The sequence below is a fragment of the Lepidochelys olivacea genome (genome assembly GCF_965140295.1).
Source record: "Lepidochelys olivacea isolate rLepOli2 genome assembly, chromosome: 1".
NCBI lineage: Eukaryota > Metazoa > Chordata > Testudines > Cheloniidae > Lepidochelys > Lepidochelys olivacea.
In genome coordinates this window covers 330,465,647-330,491,954 of record NC_140411.1, presented here as the reverse complement: position 1 = coordinate 330,491,954, position 26,308 = coordinate 330,465,647, and the positions used below count along the sequence as shown (strand labels likewise).

The window sequence follows — 26,308 nt, the reverse complement described above, 5'->3', positions numbered from 1 at the left end:
ATGCTCCTCTTCTTGAAATCTTGTCCTCCCATGCTTTCTGTGACTGTCATCTCCTGGTTCTCCTCCTACCTCTGCAATCGGTTCTTTAGTGTGCCCTTTGGAGGATCATCCTCATCCACCCTCCAACTTTTTGTCAGGGTTTCATAGGCCTCTGTCCCTGGTGCCCTTCTCTTCTTCCTTCTGCACCTGATATCTGGGTAATCTCATCTGCAAATGCAAATTCAATCACAGTCTCTCTGCTGATGACTGTCAGATCTACCCCCTCTATTCCAGACCTGTCTCCTTCTGTCCTGACTACAATCTTACTCTGTCTCAGAGATATCTTTTTGGATGTCGAATCATTAGCTCAAGATCAACATAACTAACATAGAGCTCTTAATTTGACCCTCAATCCTCCCCACTACCTCCTCTCAATCACTATGGCCACCCCGCCTCCCCCCCCCCATACTGCCTGTCACTTAGACCCATAAACTGGGTGTCATCTTCAGACTTCTCTCTAGAGTCTCAAATCCAAACTTTGTCTGGAGTTTTGCAGATTATTTCTGTGTAACATCTCTAAGATATGACCTCTCCTGTCCATCCACACAGCTAAAACTCTCATCCAAGCTCTCATCTCACTTCGATTAGTCTAATATCCTTCTCTCTGGCCTTGCACATATCCATTCAGATTGCAGAGATCATTTTCCTAGCCCATGACTTTGACTATGTCACTCTCCTCTCTTTGAATCCCTTCACTGGCTTCCCATTCTCTATCTGATCAAACATAAGCGGCTTTAGTTTTCAAGGCTCTGCACAGTCAGTCCCTACCCTACCTATCATCTTATTCTCTATCAAGACCCTGGTGCTTGTTTCTGATCAGTCTTCCCTGTCCACTTACTAAATTTTCAAACACCTTCATGCTTTCTCCCATGCTGCCCCACATGCTTGGGAGGTGCTCCCCATAAACATCCATAAAGCTATCTCATCCACTTTCAGATCCCTTCTCAAAACTCTCCTCTGCCATGATGCCTACATAAAACTTCACAATGGTTAGGCTGCTGGTGTGCAGAGACCACAGCCTACACCATGCTTGCCAATATTATCTGATTACTTGCATTCCCCCATCTGTCTGTATCCATCCATTGCCTCTTGTTTTACACTTAGATTTTTGTTCTTTGTCTCTACCGTACCTAGCACAATGAGGTACCCCATGGCTAGGGTTCCTAAGCACCATGTTAATACAAATAATAATAATATGCTAACAATGTAAACCACTTTTACAATTATTTACAAGTATATCTGATTATCACAGAAGAGGAGAGGTTAGTTCTGTGACAGCTCAAACTGGTGGAAAGAGAGAGAAGGGAGAACAGAAGTAAATCTGTAGAAAGTAGTATTTAAGGGAATGCATGCATTGCCTTACTGCCAACTAAGGCTCAAAAAGATTATGTGGCTTAAACTTTCATCTACAGAATTGTTTTCTAAATGTAACTCTGAACCTGTTTGGAAAATGGAAAGAAACGAGCCCCAGAATTTTCAAATGGAGTTGTTTTGTTTTTTTAAAATGTATGGAATAAATACCTTAATATTTTAGTGCAACTATTTTTACACTCATATCTCAAGTGGTCATACATATTTTTCTCAATGTCCAAAAATTATCATTTTGGGGTTAAAAACATGAGAAACCTCAGTTCAAAGTTAGAATGAGCATATGAAAATAGGGATTTATGATTATATTCCCATAAATTTAACTGCTATCAGGCAACCCTTTTAATAATCACTGCACTCAAGTCCAAGGGAAAGCAATAATTTTCCAGTTAGAAAACACTGTTGGTTTTAGAGTTGCTGAAAATAAGCTAATAGTTACATTATGAAAACATTTTACCTTCTGAGATCATCTCAGACTGGAGCCCCCTCATTCCCAAATACCGTCATAATTGACTGGAGGAAATCAAATCATCCAAATGGCTGCACATCTTGTCACATCATGACCATCAGCTTGGTTGTGTTGAGACTGGGGTACATCTATGCAGGAAAAAAAACAACAAAAAAAACCAACCCAAACACTGCAACAAGGCTCAGAGCCCAGGTCAGCTGACTTGCGCTCATGGGGCTTGTGCTACAGGGCTAAAAATAGCGGTGTATATGCTTGGGCTGGACCCTGAGACCCTTCCTCCTTGCCAGAACTCAGAGCCTAGGTTCCAGCCTGAGCCCGAACGTCTACACTGCTATTTTTAGCCCCATAGGTCAAGCCAGAGTCAGCTAGCTCAGGCTATAAGATTTGCTATTATGGGAGTTTTTTTGCTGTGTACATGTACCCAGAGGTGGAAATCATGCAGCTAAGTTTTACTGTTGAACTACACACAAAATGTGTGTTCTCTTCATGGCTTCTTTGTGATGTACGACATTTTTTAAAACTGAGCCCATCTTACGTTTGAACTTTCAATTTTGCTGGAGAAGGATAGTCACAGTACCAGAAACCTGAGTTACATCTTTCCAAGTCTCAGGCAGTCTAAGCAGCTACCACTGTGTGACCATTAGAATAATTACAACACAAATTATCTAAGTCAACACCCATCCTGAGTTCAGGGCTGAGAAAGCTGCAGCTCAATGTTCAGACTATTGTGATGTCACTGTCCACCTCCAGCAAAAACAGAAGTCAAGTGCAAATCATCTTAAATGTAAAGTAGTATGTGTGTGTGTAGGGTGGGGCAGAATTAAGACAGTGTCATAAAGGAGCAAGAAACACATTTCTAACAGCAGGAAGGAAATGAGTACTACAGCATAACTAAATATAAAGATGAACAATGCGTTTCATAAAGAAACGGTTACTACAGGATGTATATTAGTCTAACATAACATTCGGAGGTGATGGAAGCACTCAGCTGCATGTTACTACACCACAGACACGTATTTTATGAGCATTATTGCTTAGGACGTGACTTTTGGAATCTTGACCCAAATATTCTTGTCTGTGTCTAATGCCCAAGTCTAACAGCTAATTTATATATTTTGTTTCCTAGGATTCACCACATAATTTCAGGGCAGGTTCCTCAGCTAGTAAAAGTCACTCCACATTGTCATAATGCTACCTGAGAAAAGCAATACTTAAAATGCATGGCCTCTAGAAAACAGACAGGCCACCCCTCCTTCCCCACAACTCCAGACACTGACATTTTCATCTACATGGATTGTAATCCATCAAACAATTAAGTACTTAAATAATTTCTTTCAAAATCCCTGAAGTGTTAGAACAAATACATTAGAATACTTGCATTTAAAATGAGAGGTGACATTATCCAACTATAATGACTATAAGGTGGATAGAAAGCTGGCTAGATCGTTGGGCTCAACAGGTAGTGATCAATGGCTTGATGTCGAGTTGGCAGCCAGTATCAAGCGGAGTGCCCCAGGGGTAGGTCCTGGGATCAGTTTTGTTCAACATCTTTATTAATGACCTGGATGATGGGATGGATTGCACCCTCAGCAAGTTCGCAGATGACACTAAACTGGGGGGAGAGGTAGATATGCTGGAGGGTAGGGATAGGGTCCAGAGTGACCTAGACAAATTGGAGGATTGGGCCAAAAGAAATCTGATGAGGTTCAACATGGACAAGTGCAGAGTCCTGCACTTAGGATGGAAGAATCCCATGCACCGCTACAGACTAGGGACCGACTGGCTAAGCAGCAGTTCTGCAGAAAAGGACGTGGGGATTACAGTGAACAAGAAGCTGGATCTGAGTCAACAGTGTGCCCTTGTTCCCAAGAAGGCTCATGGCATATTGGGCTGAATTAGAAGGAGCATTGCCAGCAGATTGAGGGAAGTGATTATTCCCCTCTATTCGGCACTGGTGAGAACCCATCTGGAGTAATGTATACAGTTTGAGGCCCCCACTGTAGAAAGGATGTGGACAAATTGGAGAGAGTCCAGCGGAGCGCAACGAAAATGATCAGGGGACTGGGGCACATGACTTATGAGGAGAGGCTGAGGGAACTGGGCTTGTTTAGTCTGCGGAAGAGAAGAATGAGGAGGGATTTGATAGCAGCCTTCAACTAACTGAAGGGGAGTTCCAAAGAGGATGGAGCTCAGCTGTTTTCAGTAGTGGCAGATGACAGAACAAGGAGCAATGGTCTCAAGTTGTAGTGGGGGAAGTCTACGTTGGATATTAGGAAACACTATTTCACTAGGAGGGTGATGAAGCACTGAATGGAGGTGGTGGAATCTCCATCCGTAGAGGTTTTTAAGGCTTGGCTTGACAAAGCCCTGGCTGGGATGATTTAGTTGGCGTTGGTCCTGCTTTGAGCAGGGGGTTAGACTAGATGACATCCAGAGGTCTCATCCAACCCTAATTTTCTATGATTCTATGACAGAATTAGGCTGATAAATTAATCAGCTAATTTTAATGACAATAAAATAACTAGCAAGGGTCTTACACCACCACCAAGAGAGTTCAGAATATTAAAACTGAACTCTAATCATGTTCTTCCTGGCAAGAAAGGAAGTAGGACACTACTCAATTTTAGATATTGAAAGCTAATTGGAAAATAAAAATATAATATTTAATCTCAAATATTTTGTGGAACATGCATGTACAGTCCTTTGTTTTCATAAATGCTTGTCCTTTTAGGCTATATGTGCATACCTAGCAAATATTTAAATTAATCTATTTGGACTAATGAGCTCATCAGTGGACTCCCATAATTGTGTGACCAGAATGTGAGAAGACCAGTCTTTAATTGACATTCAAGTACAATACACTCCAAAGCAGAGCGAGTAGCAGGGAAGAGCAAAGAGGAATAGCGCAAAAGCTAGATGCCAAGTTTTTGAAATCCAGATCCCAGATATCTCTGGAGCATGTTAAACAGAAGCTACTAAAACTTAGACATTTTTAAATCAGCAGATCCAGATAACTTGCATACAAGAGTTTCAAGACAGCTGGCTGAGGTGCTTGGTGTTCTTTTAATGTTGATTTTCAATAGGTCTTGGAGCACTGGGGAAGTTTCATAAAACTGAAAGAAAGCTAATGTTGTGCCAAATTTTAAAAAGCGGTAAATGGAAAGACCTGAGTAATTATAGGCCTGTCAGACTGACATCAATCCTGTGCAAGATAATGGAGCAGCTGATATAGGCCTCGATTAATAAACTAAAAGAGGATAATGTAATTAATGCAAATCAACATGTGTTTATGGAAAATAGATCCTGTCAATCTAACTTGATTTTTTTTTTAAAATGAGCTTACAAGTTTGGTCAATAAAGGTAATAGTGTTGACGTAATATATTTAGACTTCTTTAAGTGTTTGACTTGGTACTGCATGGCATTTTGATTAAAAAACTAGAATGATATAAAATTAACCGGGCACACATTAAATAAAAACTGGCTGATAGGTCTCAAAATGTATCTGCAAATGGTGAATTGTCATTGAGTGGGTCTGTTTCCAGTGGGGTCCCGCAGGGATTGGTTCTTGGCCCTATCATATTTAACATTTTTATCAATGACTGGGAAGAAAACAAAATCATCACTGAAAATTTGCAGATGACACAAAAATTGGGGGAGTGGTAAATAATGAAGAGGAAAGGTCACTGATTCAGAGCAATTTAGATTGCTTGCTAAATTGGACACATACATTTTAATATGACAAACTGTAAATGTATACCTCTGGGAACAAAGAATGTAGGCCATAGAATCATAGAACTATGATGTTAGAAGGGACTGGAAGGGTCATCTAGTCTAACTCCCTGCCAAGATGCAGGATTTGTTGCGTCTACTCTAAACCATCCAGGACAGATGGCTATCCAGCATCTTTTTGGAAACCTCCAGTGAAGGAGATTCCATGACTTTTTAAGGCAGTTTGTTCCATTGTCTTACTGTTCTTACAGGAAGTTTTTTTCAGGAAGTTTTTCCTGAGATTTAATCTAAATCTGCTATAGATCTATAAATCTAAATATGCTGTAATTAGAACCCACTGCCTCTTGTGCTATTCTCTGAGGCAAGAGAGACCAAGTTTTCTCCATCTTTCTGATGGAAGCATTTCAAGTATCCAAAGACCACTATTGTGTCCCCCCTTAATCTCCTCTTTTCCAAACTAAACATAACCTGTTCCTTCAGCGTTTGCTCATATGGCTTGCATTCTACCCCTTTGATCATTTGTGTCACTCACCTCTGGATCTTTTCCAGTTTCTCTACATCCCTTCTATATAGTGGTGACCAAAACTGGACACAGTGCTCCAGCTGAGGCCTAACCAGCGCTGAGTAGAGTGGTACTACCACCTCTCATGACTTACATCCTATATACTTCTGTTAATGCAACCCTAAATTGCATTTGCTTTTTTTTTTCCTCTCAACAGCATCGTATTGTTGACTCATGTTGAGGTTGTGATCCACTACACTCCCAGATCCTGCTCAGAAGTGCTGATGTCAAGCCCGTTATCCCCCATTCTGTATTTGTTCATTTGGTTTTTCTTCCCTAAGTGTAGCACCTTACATTTGTTTTGTTGTTGTTTTTGTGTAGCCCAATTCTCCAATTTATCAAGATCCCTTTGAATTTTAGTTCTATCCTCCAAAGCGTGCAATTCCCCATCTCCTCCACTGTGGGTCATCTACAGATTTGATCAATATGCTCTCTATTCCTACACCCAGGTAATTAATAAAGATGTTAAATAACACTGGACCCAGAACAGATTCCTGTGGAATCCCACTTGAGACCACCCTCTAATCTGACATCTTCCATTAATAGTTATCCTTTGTTTGTGGTTGTTTATCCAAATATGTATCCACTTAATGGTAGTTGTGTTGAGCCCACATCTCTCCAGCTTACTTATGAGAATGTCATGTGGGACTGTCAAAAGCCTTGCTAAAGTCCAAGTAACTTATGGCCACCGCATTCTCCATATCCACCAAACCAGTTACCTTGATTTGGCATGATTTGTTCTTGGTAAATCAATCCTGGCTGCTAGTGATCATCCCTTCATCCTCTAGGTATTTGCAAATGGAATATTTTATATATTGCTCTAGTAGCTTCCCTGGTATCGAGGTAAGGCTGACTGGTAGTTCCCCAGTTCCTCTTTTTTCCGCTTTTTAAAGATGGGCACTACGTTAGCCATTTTCCTGTCATCCATGAGTTTGCAAATATTTTTGGCAGTAGCTCCAAGATTTCTTCAGCTGATTCCTTCAGCACTTTGGGGAGAATAGCATCAGGCCCCGTTGACCTTGAATTCATGCAAATTAGCCAGAAGATCTTGACGTGTTCTTTAAGTGATCTGCATCCCTTCCCCTTTATTGTCTATGATTACTTTGCTAGTCATCCAGTTACATATTTTGAGAAGACTGAAGCAAAATAGGCATAGAGCCGCTCCACTGTCTTATCTTCTATTACCTGCTCACCTCTTCCATTGAGCAGCGGGCTCACACCATCCCTGATCTTTTCTGTCTGACATATTTGTAGAACCCCTTCTCCTTGTTGACACTAATATTTGCTGCAAGTTCTAACACATTTCTTGCCTCAGCTTTCCTCATTTTGTCCCTACACACTCGTGCTATTCTTGTATATACATCCCTAGTGACATGTCCCTCCTTCCATTTCTTGTATATATCCCTTTTGGTGTTTAGATATCTAAAAAGCTCCCTGTGCAGCCATATTGGTCTCCTGTGACTCTTCTTATATTTCCTCTACATAGGAATAGCTTGATGTTGAGCCTCTAATATTACATCTTTTAGGAACTGTCAGCCCCCTTCAACTCCTTTTCTTCCTAACTGGTCCATGGGACCTTGCCCACTATTTCAGAGAGTTGGTTTAAATCTGCCTTTTTGACGTCCAGTGTTCTTGTTTTGTTGTTTTCATGTCCTCCTTTTCATAGGATCGTGAATTCTATCAGATCATGACTTCCTCCCAAGTTCCTGACCACCTTTACGTTTACAACTAATTCATCCCTGTTGGTCAAAATTCAATCCAAAATGAATGACCCCTTAAGTTGTTTCCTCAACTTTCTGAATCGGAAACTTGTCCCTTCCACATACTAAGAACTTGCAGGACATATTATGTTTTGCTGTAATTGTTTTCCAACAATTATCATAGAAATTAAAATCCCCCATTAATACTAGCTCATGTGTGTTAGCTACTCTTGTTACCTGCTTGAAGAATGCCTCATCCACTTCTCTGTCTTGATTTGGTGGTCTATAACAGACCACCACCATAATATCGTCCCTGTTCTTTTCCCTTTTTATCCTCACCCAGATATTCTCAGTCGGTCTGCTGCTCACTGCCTCTTGGACTTTGGAGCAAGTGTATACATTCTCAACCTACAGCACAATGCTTCCTCCTTTTCCCCCATACCTATCCATCCAGAACCAGCTATATCCCTCAATGCTGGCACTCCAATTCTGGGAGTAGTCCTGCCAAGCCTCAGTAATGCCAGTTAAATCAATTTTCTTCATATACCATGACTTCCAGTGCACCCTGCTTGTTCCCCATGTTCCTTGTATTGGGATACAGGCATCAAAGATATTTTTCAGACTGCCCTATTGATTTTCTTCTTTACTTTTTAATACAGTTGTGGCTTCTAGTCCCTTTTCCAGAATGTAGCCCCTTCTCCTTGTCTTCATTACTTGAGCCTAGATGCACAGCATCCGGATTTTTGTCATCATCCATCCCTTAAGACTAGTTTCAAGCTCTCCTTATCAGGTTAGCCAGACAATGACCAAACATGCTTTTCCCAATATTTGATAGATGGAGCCCATCCCAGCACAGTAATCTTCTTTCCTGGAACATCACCTCATTCTCAGATGACTCCTCTAAGGCATTCTCAGAAGTAGTATCTGTGCTGAGAGCCTGAAAGCAGTTGCTTACCTCTATCTGTATTGGGGGATACTGGTTCTCCTCCTCCTCTTGGAGGTCACACACTGCCAATTTTCTTCCCTGTTCTTCAGTCCCTCCTGTACTGCCCTTTCAGATTCTTCAGCATGTTGTGCCCACAGTACCAAATCCTGACTTCTTTCCAGAAAGTCTTCATTTTCTCTGATACGATGCAGTGTTCGTACTTTGGGCTCCACTCCTTTAAACTTTTCTTCCAGTATGGAGACCAGCTTGCTCTTCCTACAGACGAAGTCATTTCTATCCTCTGGGAGAAAGATAAACATGGCACCTCCGGTGCAGGTCACAACAGCTGATCCCTCACAATCCATATTTTCTTCCATTCTTACAAGTTGGGGGACTCTATCCTGGGAAGCACTGACTTTGAAAAAGATTTGGGGATGGTGGTGGATAATCAGCTGAACTTGAGCGCCCAGTATGACAGTGACCAAAAAAGCTAATGTAAACATGGGAGTCTCAAGTAGAAGTAGAGAGGTTATTTTACTTTTGTATTTGGCAGTGGTGTGTCCACTGCTGGAATAGTGTGCAGTTCTGGTGTGCACACAATTGAAGAAGGATGGTGATCAACTGGAGAGGGTTCAGAGAAGAGTCATGAGAATGATTAAAGGATTTGAAAACATGTCTTACAGGGATAGCCTCAAGGAGTGGAATCTATGTAACTTAAAGAGAAGGTTAAGGGGTGAATTGGTAACAGTCTCCAAGTACCTACACTGGTAACAAATATTGAACAATGGGCTTTTCAATGTAGCAAAGAAAGGTATAACACAATCCAATGGCTGGATGCTGAAGCTAGACAAATGCAGACTGGAAATAAGGTGAACATTTGTAATGGTGAGAGTAATTAACCATTGGAACAATTTACCAAGGGTCATAGATGGATTCTCCATCACTGACAATTTTTAAATCAATACTGGATGTTTTTTCTAAAAAGGAATTTTATAGGAATTATTTTTGGGGAAGTTCTGTGGCTTGTGCTATATAGAAGATCAAACTGGATGATCACAATGGTCCCTTCTGGCCTCAGAATCAATGAATATCCTGGTGATAGGCACAATATAAATACCTAAACAGTTGTAGTTTACTGCTGGCTAGAATGAAAGTCAACCTTCACTTCTGGATTGGCAGATGACACTAAACTGGGAGGAGAGATAGATACGCTGGAGGGTAGGGATAGGATACAGAGGGCCCTAGACAAATTAGAGGATTGGGCCAAAAGAAATCTCATGAGGTTCAACAAGGACAAGTGCAGAGTCCTGCACTTAGGACGGAAGAACCCCATGCACCGCTACAGACTAGGGACCGAATGGCTCGGCAGCAGTTCTGCAGAAAAGGGATTAGGGGTTACAGTGGATGAGAAGCTGGATATCAGTCAACAGTGTGCTCTTGTTGCCAAGAAGGCCAATGGCATTTTGGGATGTATAAGTAGGGGCATTGCCAGCAGATAGAGGGACGTGATCGTTCCCCTCTATTCGACACTGGTGAGGCCTCATCTGGAGTAGTGTGTCCAGTTTTGGGCCCCACACTACAAGAAGGATGTGGAAAAATTGGAAAGAGTCCAGCGGAGGGCAACAAAAATGATCAGGGGACTGGAACACATGACTTCTGAGGAGAGGCTGAGGGAACTGGGATTGTTTAGTCTGCGGAAGAGAAGAATGAGGGGGGATTTGATAGCTGCTTTCAACTACCTGAAAGGGGGTTCCAAAGAGGATGGCTCTTGACTGTTCTCAGTGGTAGCTGATGACAGAACGAGGAGTAATGGTCTCAAGTTGCAGTGGGGGAGGTTTAGGTTGGATATTAGGAAAAACTTTTTCACTAGGAGGGTGGTGAAACACTGGAATGCGTTACCTAGGGAAGTGATGGAATCTCCTTCCCTAGGTATTTTTAAGGTCAGGCTTGACAAAGCCCTGGCTGGGATGATTTAGTTGGGGATTGGCCCTGCTTTGAGCAGGGGGTTGGACTAGATGACCTCCTGAGGTCCCTTCCAACCCTGATTTCTATGATTCTATGTGAGTGCACAGAATAAATTAATTCAATAATTCCTGAAGTAAAGAAAATGTATGGCCAGCAGGAATCAGCACAATGAAGGATTTTACAAAGCTTTCCTTCCTTTCCTGTAAAGCCTGTTGTATACCCACTGGAATCTGCATAAAGTGCCAACTGCACCTGTTGTGGCTCTCAAGATGCATTTCCTCCAATTTTTTTGAAAATATAAGCTTACAAAATACCTGCATTTACCTACAGTAATCTGCACGGGCAATGGAGACTCATTTCCAAGAAAAAAACCCCAAAACATTCTACAATGGGGTCCACAGAAGAATCTAGATAGATAATCCAAGTTTGTCCTTTCAATTGCCAACTTGTTTTTCCAACAAAAATTCATAGAACTTGAAGTATGAATACATGCATACTCTCACCCAGGGCAAGGGCACAGATCTGCCTATATACAAGTCTTCTTGTATGTAAATAGTATGACTACTTGCAAATTAGTAAAAGTGTGGGAATTTAGAAGACTTCAAAGTTTGTAGATGCTCTCCCACCATGTAATTGGAGCAAATAAGTACAGCTCTCTTCCTAAGTCACAGTGTATGTTAAATTTATTTACAGGACTAATTATAGGCCCATTTTTTCAGTTGCTCATTCTAATTTCAGACAGATTCAACATCCTCATTTGCATGAGTACTAAGAAATAGAGGGACAAGGTAGGCAAGGTAATATCATTTACTGGACCAACTTCTGTAGGTGAGAGAGACACGCTTTCGAGCTTACACACTGCTTTTCTTCATGTCTGGGAAATGTACTCAGTGTCATAGCTAAATACAAGATGGAACAGATGGTTTACCATAAGCAGTTAACACATATCAAGGGACCACTCAAGGTGAAATGGCCAGTCATTGGGGGGAGGATGGGGGAGGTGAGGAGGGAGGCAGCTGGAGGGGTTTAGTGGGTTATAGATTGTTGTAATAAGCTATAAATCCAGTGTCTATTCAGTCCATGATAGCAGCTGTGCCACTGTAAGGTCTCCCGTGTAGCCACACCATGCTGGCAGGAGAGAGCGCTCCTGCCAGCATAATTAAATCACCCTTAACAAGCAGTGGTAGCTACGTTGGCAGGAGAGCATCTCCCGCCGACATAGCGCTGTCCATACCGGCGCTTTTATCAGTCAAGGGTTTTGGTTTTTTTTCACACCCCGACCAACAAAATCTTTACCAACAAAAGTGCTAGTGCAGACATAACTTTAGTGCCTCGCAAAATAATAAAAGATATTACCGTACCCACTTGTCTCGACACATCTACAACACTGCATACCAGAAAAAAGTCACTTTAAATTTTTGAGATTCTTGTCTTACATTTCTTGTAAGATTCATTCATTCAAGCATCTTTTGAAATTGTAATGGACTGCTGACCCTTGTCTAGTGGTACACTCTGTCCATTTATTGTCTCTGTGTGTGTATGTTTCCTATTTTTAGAACGTCAACTATCTGTATTGAAGTTTACTCGTGTGTGTAGAAATATATGAAATGTAGATCAATTTGATTGTGTCCTACTCAGCTGAATAATCGGTACTTTTTGAAGTTACACTTTACTTTTAGTACTAGATGGAACTAATATCTTCCAGGGAAAATGTATTCAAACATTAAAATAATGTGAACTATGGAAACGGGGAGCTAAGTCAGAAGATAAATGTAATGGGAATACTTCAGGAATCAACTTGCAGCAAACATGATAACTCATGAAGCCACTACCTGAAGTGTTAGTAGAAGAGATGTTTCAATTGCATTTAATTGAGGGTTCCAAAGAAGAGGAAGGTACTACTGAAATAGGGACGTTATAGATCTTAGTTTGAAAATGAAAAGCCCCTGGCTGTGACAGTAACAATAGCAAGGCAATTTTTTGCTAGCCAGAAACATGATGTGAGAGCCTGGGAAAGCAAATTTCTAAAACTTTTTGCATACCAAGCAATTGACTGGGACATCAATTTAAAGGCATGTGTGTAAATGGAACAGTAATATATTTAACGGGTTTATATATACATCAAGAATAGATTTATCCCAGCTTTCAAGAGAGCACATGGGGCCAAAAGAGAAAAACAAAGGCAATACTCAAGTTTCCAACAAGAACATAAGTTAACAGAAAAAGTAGCTTTATACAAAATTGAAGAGCCAAGAAGAGGCACATGGGAAGAAAAAGCAAGAAAGCAAAGACTAGTTTCAGTAAGTTGGAAGGCATGAAAAGATTTATTAAAGTCTAAATATGAAACAGAGTGGCAGGAGTAAAAGGTTACTAGTGTGGGATTACTGAAAACCAATGTCAGCAGATACTTGTCAGAGGACAGACAAACAGCTGGAGACCTAAATAAAATTCTCAGAAAAGGTACTAGAACTATCAAAGAACTACCATTGTGTCTAAATAAATATACCATAGGCAGGGGACAAGCTATCAGTTTGCTTGCAAAACTCAAAAGTGTATATATTAATAAGTCACTCAAGTCAAATTGTTTACGCTTCAGAATATGAAGGAACCTCTGATAGTGGTTGGTAATCTCACTATCGTTCATATTCAATCTGTGAGGGATTGTGTCAGCTGTTTGGAGGGTGGCTGGCTACAATAATCCTTTAAACAAAGGATATATTAAAAAGCAGGAACCAGAAGACTTCTAACTTTAAAAAAGTCTGAAAATGTTAAAATGGAAAGATTGGGTTGAAGATTCAAGAGTTTAAATGAAAACCCCAAAATTATTTAACAAAAATATACCATCCAACAGACTGAAGTCTTATGAGTCAATCATGACCAGTGAACGTTTTTTAATGGTGTTAAACTGTGTCTACTCTAGTTGCAAAGTCATGGTTTAGTGAATAAGATTTTAAACATTTTCAAAGAGGACCTATTCTCCTAGTCTAGACAGGGACTAAAATCAGGCAGGTTCTTTATTGTCAAGGGGAATGGATTTCATTTTAGTAAATTTTTTGACAACAAACCAAAAACACCTAACTGATCCACATATGGATCATGGGCATAGAAAGGAGCTAGAAATATGGTTAAATAGCATCAGCAAAAAGGCAGAGAAAATCAAGTCAGGTTTAAGTAAACCTAGAGCCTCCTGCTAAGCCATTTGGAAAGAGTTTTATTGGTTCTTTGTCCTAAAATACCATTCTTCATCCTTGGCCTAAAATACCATTCATTGTTCTTCAAATAACTTTCTTCATCCTGCCCCAAATTCATATTCCCTTCCAGCAGGTGTATAGTAAGGGACTATAATGGAACATTTTAATGAAATTAGAAGAATTGTGTGTGGAGGTTTCCTGGTAAATGCGAAAAACAGGGAGATAAGCTTGGATTGTATTTCAGTCAAGAATTCCTAGGTCTTCAATTATCACGAGCCAGATGATAGTCCAGCACAATGTAATTTGGAGTATGAGTTGTTAATATCACACGGCCGCTTGAATCTCTCTTCTGGTATGGTGGATGCCGAGGCTGCATGTTTAGTAGCACCATCTGAACCAGCTTTAATGGAAATAGCAATAGATCCTACAGAAATCACTAATGACTCCACATGAGAGATTCATATGGTGGCTGGTTTTTTTTTTGTTTTTTTTTTTTTAAGGTCATGTTTAATGACTTAATACAGAATTACAACTATCTAAGGGTAAAGTTTATGATAACTCCAAGCATTTTAATTATTAATACTTTGACAGACCTATTTCAGAAAGATTAAACCACTTAGCACGCTGCTCTATGAAATGGCTAATGGATTTTAGGGTATGCAAGTGTCAAGTAATATATTTTAGATAAGTAATAAAAGCAAACTATAAGTTTGAGTAAAGAAATGGAAATTTAATGACAATAAAAGGGCCTTAAGTAGGATTAGCAGAATTGGGGGGTAGGGGGTGGGAAGAAACACATTGTTCTATTGCAACAAATGTGGCCAGTGTACTCCTAAGATATTTCAAAGAACCCTGTCAGACAAGGTCAACAGTCAAGGCCTTGGTGAGGCTACCTGTTGTATTACATCCAGTTTTGGATATCGGTAGGGATGTACAAATTTTGCAAAGTCCAGGGGAAAAGACACTTAAACTTAATCAAAAGGTATGGAGGAGTCTTAGAAATCGTGACAGGATTGGGATCCTTTATGCATTTGGTAGAATGGGAAGCTGAGAAATTTACTGCTTTATACAAGTAGCTGAAAGGGGAGGGCAGAGTTTGGATCTGTTGGGACTAAACAGTAACACATGCCCACACAATTTTTTAAAAATTAGTTTAAATTACAGAGTTTACCATTACTCCATCAAATAGTAATCCGTGTTTTGAATTCTCTTCTCTCAGAGGTATTGACGCAATACACCTTACAACTATTCAGCAACTCGGTATTGGAAGGAAAAGAAGTGGATAGTTAACCTGGACACAGATATTACCCTGTAAACAATTATTCTTGTTCATATCCAAATTGGGGTTGGCAAGGAATTCTCTTCAGGACAGATTGGCAGGTACCTTTTTCCTACTTTACCCTAGAGCATGGAGTATCTGTTTCTATCAATTTACAAAACACTTCAAGTCCAAATTTGTGCATCAATGAATTATTTTGTATCAGTGCCAAAGATAACCAGGTCTTAATACCCCAATTAATAATTGTCTTAAATCAGCGGTTCTCAAACTGTGGGTCGCGACCCCAAAGTGGGCTCGCTTAGACTTGCTGGGGTCTGGGGCTGAAGCCTGAGCCCCACCATCCAGGGCTGAAACTGAAGCTCGAGGGCTTCAGCCCTGGGTGGCAGGGCTCAGGTGTCAGGCCCCCTGCCTAGGGCTGAAGCCCTTGGGTTTCAGCTTTGGCCCCTCTACCTGGAGTGGTACAGCTTGGGCTTTGGCCCCCCCCACCTAAGCTCCCTGTAAGCTGTGCGGCCGCACAGCAACCTATTTAGCACCGTGCAGGTGCTCAGGGAACCCGCCTGGGCACTTGCTGCGGCTGGGGGAAGGGCACCCTTCCCCTGGCCCCAATCTAGCCTGGCCCCAACTATGCTGCAGCCCGGACCTGCCATGACTGGGGTGGCCCCCGACCCCAACTATGCTGTGGCCTGGAACTGCTGGTGCGGTGCTTTGCGGTCCAGACCCAGCCGTGGCTCAGCCCCAGCCCAGGACCTGTCACGGTCAGGGTGCCCTTCCCTGAACCCAGCCCCGGCTGGACCTCTGCAGGGGCTGGGGGAGAGGTGCCTGTCCTGTGGCCCCAGCCCCGGAGCTGCCGTAGTGGGGAGAGGCACCCCATGGCTCCAGCCCAGGTGCCGCTGTGGGAGGAGTCCTCTCTCCCCGCTGTAGCCCTGGAGCACCCTCCTGCACCTCAAATTCCCCCCAAAGCCTGCATCCCCTGCACCCTCTGCCCCAGCCCTGATCCCCTCATCCCCAGCCCCACCCCAGAGCCTGCACCCTCAGCCGGAGTCCTCACCCCCCAACTCTCTGCCCCAGTCCTAAGACCCCTCCCACATTCCGAACCTCTCAGCCCCACCTCACCACATAAATTTTGTTAGGTGCACTGATATGAAGGTGATGTGTCACACATCACCTCCATATTGGTGCACATAACAAAATTCATTCCGCACATGGGTGGGAAAAATTAGAGGGAACGCTGCCCCCCCCCCCTGAGGGCAGTGGTGCTTAGGGGGGCTCAGGCTTCGGTCCCCCCTCTCGGGGTTGTGTAGTAATGTTTGTTGTCAGAAGGGGGTCACAGTGCAATAAAGTTTGAGAAAGTCAGTCTTAAATGATGTAAAAACAAAACTTAATTTTTGTAAAATACTGCTCTAATTTAGTCAGAAACTAGATGTTCCAGTCTACATGTTAAGATAAAGGGCTAAGTTCTGGCTAATCATGTGAGATGCATGGGGAAAGAAAATGAGGGCAAAAGGAAGCCTTAAAACTCCCTATTCCCAGCACACCTGCAGAGATAAAGAATGCTGCGGACAGTACTCCTGGAGCACACAGGAGACCCTGTTGAATTCCAGACACTAAAGGACTGTGTATAAGGCTGGGCCTCTCCTGTTCATCTGCCAGCAGACAGGAAGGAGTGCATGGTACACTTTTAACAAGCAGCTGCAAGTAGTCCTGTAGAGGGCATTCAGACTGATCTTTCTTTACAAATACAGAATACCCCAGGCTATCTGTTTGTCTGCTGCAGCTCCTCACTCCAGAAACAAGCAAGGGTACAACTGGGTCTTCCAACAAGTACAGCACAAGTAGAAACATAACAGTTTAAAGAGGCAGTTTAAATGAGTTCTTTTCTGCAGACACAAAAATAAAACCAATTTGTTATTCTGAACCTTTATTAAGCGGCTCACATTTCAGTATAAATCACACTAAAAAGATTTTTAAAAAAGCTATTTACACTACAGTGCTGACACATTTAAAATGAAAAAAATTGGTATAAATAAGCTCTATGGAAAAGCCTGGAATTGTCAAAAAGAATTCTGGCTCATCTTACAAAAAATATATATGTTAAATGTCAGCTCTACTCTAAAACCTACAACTCAAATTATTTAAAGACTTCTTTATGTTAAACCTGCAGTGTTTACAGTGCATCTGGCCCTAAGTGCTTTGATACTTCACAGTTATGGACAGGCACTGAGGAATGTTACAAAGCTACATAAACTATTTTCTGTAACAGATGCGAGGGCAAGTCACAAGCTTGCCTCACAGAATTTATGAATCTTTACATTATTACGTCATTCAGTTTAAAAAGGAATTTAAAACGATATGTACAAATTTAGCACAAAAAGTCATCTTCTCTTTGTCCATGCAGATTTGGATATGTTGAACCCTGTTGTCTTGTATCATATAGACTTATGTGACTTCCAGAGCACAACTTATCCTGTAAGTCATTGCCAGGTTCAAATTTAGAGTCCACTTTACACTTAAAGCCTGTCAATTCAACATTATCCAATTTTCCTTTGACATTCTGACATTCCATATCATTAGGTGCCATTGTCTTCTCAGGGAGATTAACATTCATGGATTCCTCTTTAATTCGGTGAGATGCAATAAGTTCATGTTTTATCTGTGTGAACTCCTGCTGTACATATTTAGTTTGCAGAGTATCTGAAAATTTGGTGTCTTCGGAGGTATTTTTGCTTATTGTACAGATTACATTGTCAGTCTGAAGTCCAATAACCGAAGACATGGGGTCTGCAGATGTGCCTGCTTCATAGGTGCTTGCATTTTGAGAAACTTCTCCCTCTGAGTGATATAGCTTGAGCCGAATGTGCCAAGCCAAACTGCATACAGCTGAAACTGTCTTGAACTGGTGCACAACATTCCTTGGAATAAAATAAATGTCATTATCATATAATTGAATCCTAGCATATCGAATGCCTTCCCTTCGCAGTTGGTTAAGTTTTGCATCATCAACCCACTGGACACACTGGAGGAGGAAAAATGAGATTAAAGATGAAAAATCTATTCTAAAACATGAGAAATATTCATGATTAATAATTCACAATAAGCTTACCTGTGAGAGTGGAGGCTCATGCAAATCTAATTGCATTCGCTGAACTACCTCTAAGAAATCTTCAGCATGAAAACAAATTACATCTTTGGTTATACGAGGTTGCTCAGGCCTACCAAAAAAAAAAAAAAAAAAAAAGCAGAGTCAGGGCCACAATTTAAATTGCTACAGACTTTGTTAGTCTCTGTAGCAAGAACAAAGCAAACATAATCTAAAAATGAATTTTACAACTCCAGTTTGAAAAGAAATTTGAAAAAGCCTGTTAGTCACTAACTCTTCAGCAACACCACACTAACCACTTTCAGGAATATAATTCAGTTAACCAGTTTCTACCAGTGCCACCGACAGTGACGGTCTTTCATCATGAAGAAAGGCAGAGGTTAGATGTTCTAGCATGTTCTACTAATAGACTGTCAGGCTAGAGAATGGTACAGACAGAGCACTTGTTGCTCTGATAAATAATTTCCTTCTGTACAATGACGAAGGAAGATCGCCAAATACTTGTGTCCTACCTTTAAAGTTGCCCTAGGGATGGAGAGAAATATTCTGACATGCTTCTAGCCAAACAGAGACACTTATTTGTGGGCAACTATTCATCTCAAAAGCTGTCCCCTATGGAACCCTATAAGGTTCCATCATCTTCCCTATATTGTTTAGCCTCTGGGAGAACTGGAGAGATAACATGGGCTGAGATACTAAAAGTTGATGGTCAACATCTAGCTCCACATTTCCTTTATGCCAGTGTGCCCAGCATCATCTCCCAGCTTTCTCAAAGCCTAGCTGAAATCATCACCTGGATGAAAGTAGCAGGACAAAACTGAATCTATGCAAGACTGAGGTAATGCTCGAAAGAGGGAAGAACTTATCTTCTTTATAACATTCCCCCCTAGTGGGGGGAGATAACCTCAGATTAATTCAATCAGCAGGTGTAAATTTCAGAGTGGTAGCCGTGTTAGTCTGTATCAGCAAAAACAACAAGGAATACTTGTGGCAATTTATAGACTAACAAATTTATTTGGGCATTTCCACTCCATGCATCTGATGAAGTGGGTTTTAGCCCACAAAAGCGTATGCCCAAATAAATTTGTTAATCTGTAAGGTGCCACAAGGACTCCTCATTGTTTCTGCAGCTGCAGGGTCCTTTGGTCACACAGTAGCAGAGTCCAAAGAGCCAAGCCTGCAAAAATCCACTCATTTCTATTGGCAACTGGCCAGAAGATTGTACATCAAACACAGACCTGGCCACAGTGATCCATGCATTTGTGACCTCTAGGATTTGATTACTATAACTCACTCATAAATAGAATGAAGCTACACAATGAATACAGCAACTCAAGTTGCTGTGAGTGCCTTGCTCTGCTCTTTTCTTCTGCTCCCTGTTGAATTCAGAGTCCAGTTCCTCATTTCTCTCCCAATATTCAAAACCCTCCATGAAAGTTCACCTCTCATCCCACAACCATGACTTCCTACAATAGCTGCATCATTCAGTTAGAACCATAAAACTGTCAACCATAGGGAAGAGGCTCAAGAACACAGGAGAGAATTTTCACAGGTGCTGGACCCCAGATAACGGAACCCACTCTCACAAAAAGCAAGACTTACCATGTTCCTTATTACTTTCACATCTGAATCCAAAACTCAGCTCTCCTTCAACAGCATACATACGCACGCACACACACCCACTCACAAGCTACTCATGCTATTTCTCCTATAGGGTAGAAAGGATGAGAGGAATTGGATGATATTCAAATATTACACTGATGGGAAAGGGGATTCAGTAGAAGGTTTTAGGCATATATTAAAGACAAACGTAATTGTTGAAGTGTCTGCTCTATTCTGTAATAATATGAAGTGACTGGTTGCGGAAATATGTATAGGAACAATGCCTACCTGAAAACCATTTCTGGTGTAAAATGTTGTGCATACTGGAGTTGCAATTAACAGGATAACTGTAAGTTATTGAAAACATCTTCCCTGGGCGATGGGAAAAACTGCATTAAGTATTGTCAGATACACAAAGTGCATCTCCCTTGCAGGGTTGCAAGGCACTTGCTGTGGAAGTGGGCAGATGAAGATATGGAAAACTGTCAGTTCAAGTTTCCCCCTAAGGCCCCGCTAACATGGCATAGTTGAAGAGGGGCATAACCGATTTCTGAAGGAGGGCTCAACTTTCAGAAGTCTAAGGAACACCAACCTAACAGTTATTTTAATTGTTTCTCTCTTCTGTAAAGACTACTGAAGAATAGGGGAGGCGAAAACACCTTATATAAAAAAAGTTTTTGTTTTTTATTCAAAATATATTTAATAGGTGCTGAAACACCTGGGACTTCAAAAAAGTCAATTATTTAAAAAACAAAACAAAACACAAGCTGATTGTGTCCCTTTAATTCATCTTTGTTTCTAATTACTTGGTGACTAACACATGGGGCTACTCTAAGTTCTAAAGAGTTGGCAGACCAAAAATTACAGTTAATTTAAAACTGAGATAAATGTTTAGGCCATGTGCTGTTTTTCTTCAATAATTTACAATCTCAGCGATGAAACTAAAGAATCTGAACAGTTGGTTTTGTTTGTTTGTTTTAACAGAATAGTGAGTTAGTCAGGTATGTAACCTCCATCATTACATTAAGACACCAAATTATAAATTCTGTGCTAAACTAGGATGTTCCCTTATGAAATTTAGATACTGACAGTACTCTAATGAGAATTTCCAAAGCTTACAACACAAACTGGATGACAGGAGAGGTCCCAGATGACTGGAGAAGGGCTAGTGTAGTGTCCATCTTTGAAAAGGAGGAGGCAGGGAACTGAAGACCAGTCAGCCTGACATTGATACCTGGGAACCTACTTGTATAAAATATTCCATTTGCAAATACCTGGAGGATGAAGGGGTGATCTCTAGCAGCCAGGATGGATTTACCAAGAACAAATCATGCCAAACTGATTTCCATCTTTGACAAGATTATTGGTTTGGTGGACAGGTGGAATGCGGTGGCCATAAGATGCCTGGATTTTAGCAAGGCTTCTGACACAGTCCCACATCACATTCTCATAAGTAAGCTGGAGAAACATGGGCTTTGTAGAATTACCATTAAGGGGATACATAATTGGTTAAACAACAAAGAGTAGCTATTAATGGAATGATGTCAGATTAGAAAGAGGTCTGAAGTGGGGTCCTATGGGGATCTGTTCTGTGTCCGGTGTTATTTAACATCTTTATTAATGATCTGGATGTAGGAAAAGAGAGCATACTAATCAAATTTGTAGATGGCGGGGGAGGGGGTTGGGGGGATGCAAACACTTTGGAGAACCGAACTAAAATTCAAAGGGATCTTGATAAATTGGAGAATTGGTCTATAGACACCAGAATGAACTTCAACAAAAGCAAATGTGAAGTGCTATGCTTAGGGAAGAAAAACCAAATGCACAAATACAGAATGGGGGATAACGGGCTTGGCCTCAGCACAGCTGAGCAGGATCTGGGAGTTGTGGTGTATCACAACCTCAACATGAATCAACAATACGATGCTGTTGCAAAAAAAGCAAATGCAATTTTGGGTTGCAGTAACAGAGGTATAGCATGCAAGTCACAGGAGGCGATAGTACCACTCAGTGCTAGTTAGGCCTCAGCTGGAGTAGTGTGTCCAATTTTGGTCACCAATGTATAAGAAAGGATGTAGAGAAACTGGAAAGTATTCAGAGGTGAGTGACAAAAATCATCAAAGGGATGGAATGCAAGCCATATGAGCAAAGGCTGAAAGAAATGAATCTGTTTAGTTTGGAAAAGAGGAGACTGAGGGGGGAACATGATAGCGGTCTTCAGATAACCTGAAAGGCTTCCATAAGAAAGATGGAGAAAAACTGTTCTCCCTTGCCACAGAGGGCAGGACTAAAGGGGAATAGGTTCAAACTACAGCATAGCAGATTTAGAGTAAATCTCAGGAAAAACTTCCAATGGAATAAATTGCCTAGGGAAATCATGGAATCTCCGTCACTGGAGGTTTTCAAAAAGAGGTTGGATAGCCATCTGTCTTCGATGGTTTAGACACAACAAATCCTCAATCTTGGTAGGGGATTAGACTAGATGACCACTGTGGCCCCTTCTAACCCTATGGTTCTATGATTTGAATTTGAAAGAAATGTGATCACATACATGCATTAAAAATAAAAAGAGCAACTGCCTGTGGCTCTGACACTTTAGCCAACTTTTTAAATATACAAGATGTGAAAAGCACCTACAAGCATCCTTCAATCAAAATAGCCCTACTACAATAATTAATCCATTAATATTTAGAACTGAATTACGTTCTGACTCTTTGGATACCTCTAATTGTTACAAGTTAGTCAGTCAAAATGAAGAAGTGTCATCTCCATTCTCAGATACAAATGAAGTCACATTTTTATACCTCACTCCTGAGCATCATAAACTTGAGAGTGAAATGAAAAGAGAGACAATATTTTTGCACAATTTAAAAATTCAGACAACTCAATGCTAAGGTTCCTATAGTGGCCTTAACTTTATCTTGTTACTTTATGCATTTACATGATCTCATTATACAACTACTCAAAATAGACAATCTGCAATTCAAAGCATCAACTGTTTCTCTTTCTAAAGCCTTTCAAAATGTTCAGTAGATTTATGTATTACTAAATAAGCTTTGTGTTCATGTAATGAGACATCTGTCACAATGTGGATGTGTACACACACCCCTACACATGCAACAGGGCAGAATTAATTTTAATTCATTTTTCTGACTTGTGGTTTAGCTCAACTTTCATGTTTCATCAAAAAGATTGATGTTTTCTTTTACAAAGTATAAAAATTTTAAAAACAAATACCTAAGTAATTTCGTTAGAGAAAAGTACAAAAAGATTTAAAAGAAGAGAATGCTTTATTGGAAGCTCATTTCAGTCTTTAATCATTTTTCTAACAATGCTGTAATTTCTATAGGCTATGACACCTGTAGTTAAGGTTGCCCAACATTTCCCATTTTAAGACCCTGTTTTCAACTTGGGGTCTGCAGACTATGTCTAAGTGTCCACGAAAGGTGACTATGATTTCAGATCCCAGAAAAGGCATTCCATTTTTCTGATGAAAATTATGTGAACACCTTGAGCTACAGGTCAAAACCCGGAAGTGTTGTCATTACCATAAAAGCCCACAGTTTAGCCCCTTTCTCACACTGTGTCAAATGCCGTGCTGAGCATGTGCAACATTTATAGTTGAATTCTGTCCAGTTAGTTTTTCTGCTATGGGAGAGGTCTGCAGACACGAGCTGAATTTCCAAAGGAGATCCATACCTCCATTTGAAATCTTTTGGGGGTCCGAAAATAATAAAAGGTTGAAAATCACTGTTCTAGAGTCAGAGAGGTATTTTTTGGTGTATATCTACACTGCAACGTAAACCGATGCTTCAGCTCAGGCTCAAGCCTAACCCACTTGCGTCTACACTGCATTTGTGCTAACCCAGGACTCAGACTCTGCAGAGCTGGAAGTTCTGAGCTCGAGTTAAGCCAGAACCCAGGGTCCGAGTCCTGTTGCTTTGCAGTGTAGATGCAGCCCCGCTTGACTTAGATTCCAGGAATTAGTCGGAAGAATCCCACAATTCCACGGGACAACTTCCTTAGTCCTTTCTATCCAAACAAACTACTGACAATGGAAGTCCCTCCCCCGATTTCCAAAAGTCAGCAGTGCAGGTCAGTGTTAATCCATTCTCCTCTGATCTCTGATCTGCAAGCACACTATCAGAGAGCCTCCTGGGTTTGCAATGGAGCACAAACTGACCAAGCCTTTTGCAAAGCAAGTTGCTTCCTGGTAACATGCAGTGTGGGAAAACTTTACTCCACACCATGTACCACAGTCCTAGGGCTAGAACAGCCACATTTGGGGGGTGGGGTGGGAGGGAAACACTAAGGATTCAGATGTGGTTACTTTGACTGAGGTCTGTGCACTGCAGCATGGATGCTAGAGCCCTAGGTTTGAGCAAGGGTTAGAAAACTCTTAACGTGAGTGTCTATATTGTATTTTGACCCGAAGTCCAGGGTTTTCTAACACAGGTCAGTTGACTTGAGTTCCACTAATCCTGGGCTTACATTGCAGTGTAGACATACCCTTACTGTCCCCGTGAAAAATCCACCCAAGGCCACCAAGTTATAAACTTTGAAAATCCCACAGGCAACCTCAGTTCTGGCATTTCCTGATCTTTGAGTGCTTGACTTTGCAATATTAACATTCTTTAATGCAGTTTTTTGTGTATGTAATTATTTTGTTCTTGCTGGGTTAATATATCTGGGAGAAATGGCAAGTCTGTTTATTTATTTGTGTGTTTTAAAAAGTCTGTCAAGGTTGCCTAGAGAATTTGATGGGTGCTTTTTAGTAAATTTGTGTATAGCCAAGTAAATAAACCAAACAATGGAATAAATCTAAAAACGTTATAGATAGCTTGAAAAGAAAAAAATAGGATTTTTATACTTTTTTTTTCTCTTAATGATGTATAATGAAGCTATGGAAGTTTAATGTTCTGTCTCTTCCCCCAAAAAGATTATTTTTTTACTGCCTCTTCAGAAATTCAGGTCTTGTCTACCCTGAAAGACACTATGGTGACTGAATAACTAGTGAAATCTCAAGACTGAAAACTGAGTAACTTAAAAGGAAAGAAATTTGTTCGGCTGTTTTAAGTTGTTTTTATTAACGTTTACAATTCTAATGATAATGAGCACGTGGGAGAAAGGATATCTTTGTTAAAGATTCAAATACTCCCACTATTTCAGTTAAATATGAAGAGTTCATAAATTCCAAGAAATCCTTTCACAAAACCAGAGAATACATGGCACAACATAATATTCCTGATCTTTCTAAAAGGAAGAAAGACAAGCTGATTTTTTTAAAATGAAGTGTTACACAAAAGGTAAACACCCAATTCTCAAACTCTTCTGCAGGTCAACTTTGAATTTTGTGCATATTGTATCATACAAAACAAGAAGTCAAACTAGATAACCATAATAATCACTTCTGGCCTTAAAAATCCATGAATGAATATTCTTCTATTATCTTATCAAGCTGTCAACTCCATTGCCATCTTGCCACCTGAACATTACCAACTGCTGCATAAGGATAATCTAGAAATAAGACAATACAGCTAATGCCTAAGTTCCCTCTGGCAAAAAATGCATAGCTTGAGATGTACTGGACAAGATGCAGAAAGGTATCAAAGACAACAGTGGATGAAGGATTATTCTTTTTGATCGTTCTATTTCGGAAAAGGATTACACTGAGGACATTGGAATCCCAACACAGTATATTACCTAGGATATTTAGGCACTCTGGGTAAAGGTACGTTTCTTCCCCTCCCACAAAGCTGCATACATACTTGCCTTCTTTCCCTGATAGAAGCTTAAAGATGACCTGCAAAAGGATTTTAGATAAATTGGAGTCGTCAGTTTGTTCTTTTGTTTCATGACACATTAAGGTGGCCTGAAAGGTATTTTTACGCATTTTTTTTGTTTAAACGTTAGAAACAACAGAAACATAAAATTTGGACTTCTGATGAACAATCACTGGGCAGCATACATGCCAACATGGAATAGAAGCAATTGATGTGCAACACAAAGGACCAAACTGAAATGCCTGTCACACCATAACTGACAGATAATGCTTTTTAACTATAGAACCAGTTATTAAGGATGTTTATTCACTGGGAATAAACCATTTAAAAAGAAAACTGGAAGAACAAATTCCATCACTGTGTGCAATGTACAGATGACCAGGATTCCTGGCTGCTCAGCAGCCTCTCTGGCTTCCAAGTTCCAGAGGCAGCAGGGTAGATAAAGTCTGATGATAAATAAACAAACCTATTTAAAATTAAATTTGAAATCATGACAACCTATGTCAGGGCCTAAACTTACTATAATTATTAACATCATTTTAAGTAAATAAAAAATATGCTGCATTAATGACCCCTACTCAAAGTTTAAGAAGTTAAA

General features: G+C 40.6%; 1 protein-coding gene across 2 annotated transcripts in view; it reads right to left on the bottom strand.

Moving 5' to 3' along the window:
- Nucleotides 1-17,198: 17,198 nt before the first annotated feature.
- The window catches only part of RSBN1L (round spermatid basic protein 1 like), a 94,521-nt gene continuing 85,411 nt past the window's right edge, over nt 17,199-26,308 (bottom strand). For both annotated transcript variants that reach the window (XM_084616658.1, XM_084616659.1), the window contains 2 exons: nt 18,329-18,437; nt 17,199-18,241 (listed from right to left, as the gene is read on the bottom strand). In XM_084616658.1, coding sequence (XP_084472784.1) covers nt 17,588-18,241; nt 18,329-18,437 — 763 coding nt within the window. In that variant the 3' untranslated portion in view covers nt 17,199-17,587. The remainder of the gene's footprint in view (nt 18,242-18,328; nt 18,438-26,308) is intronic.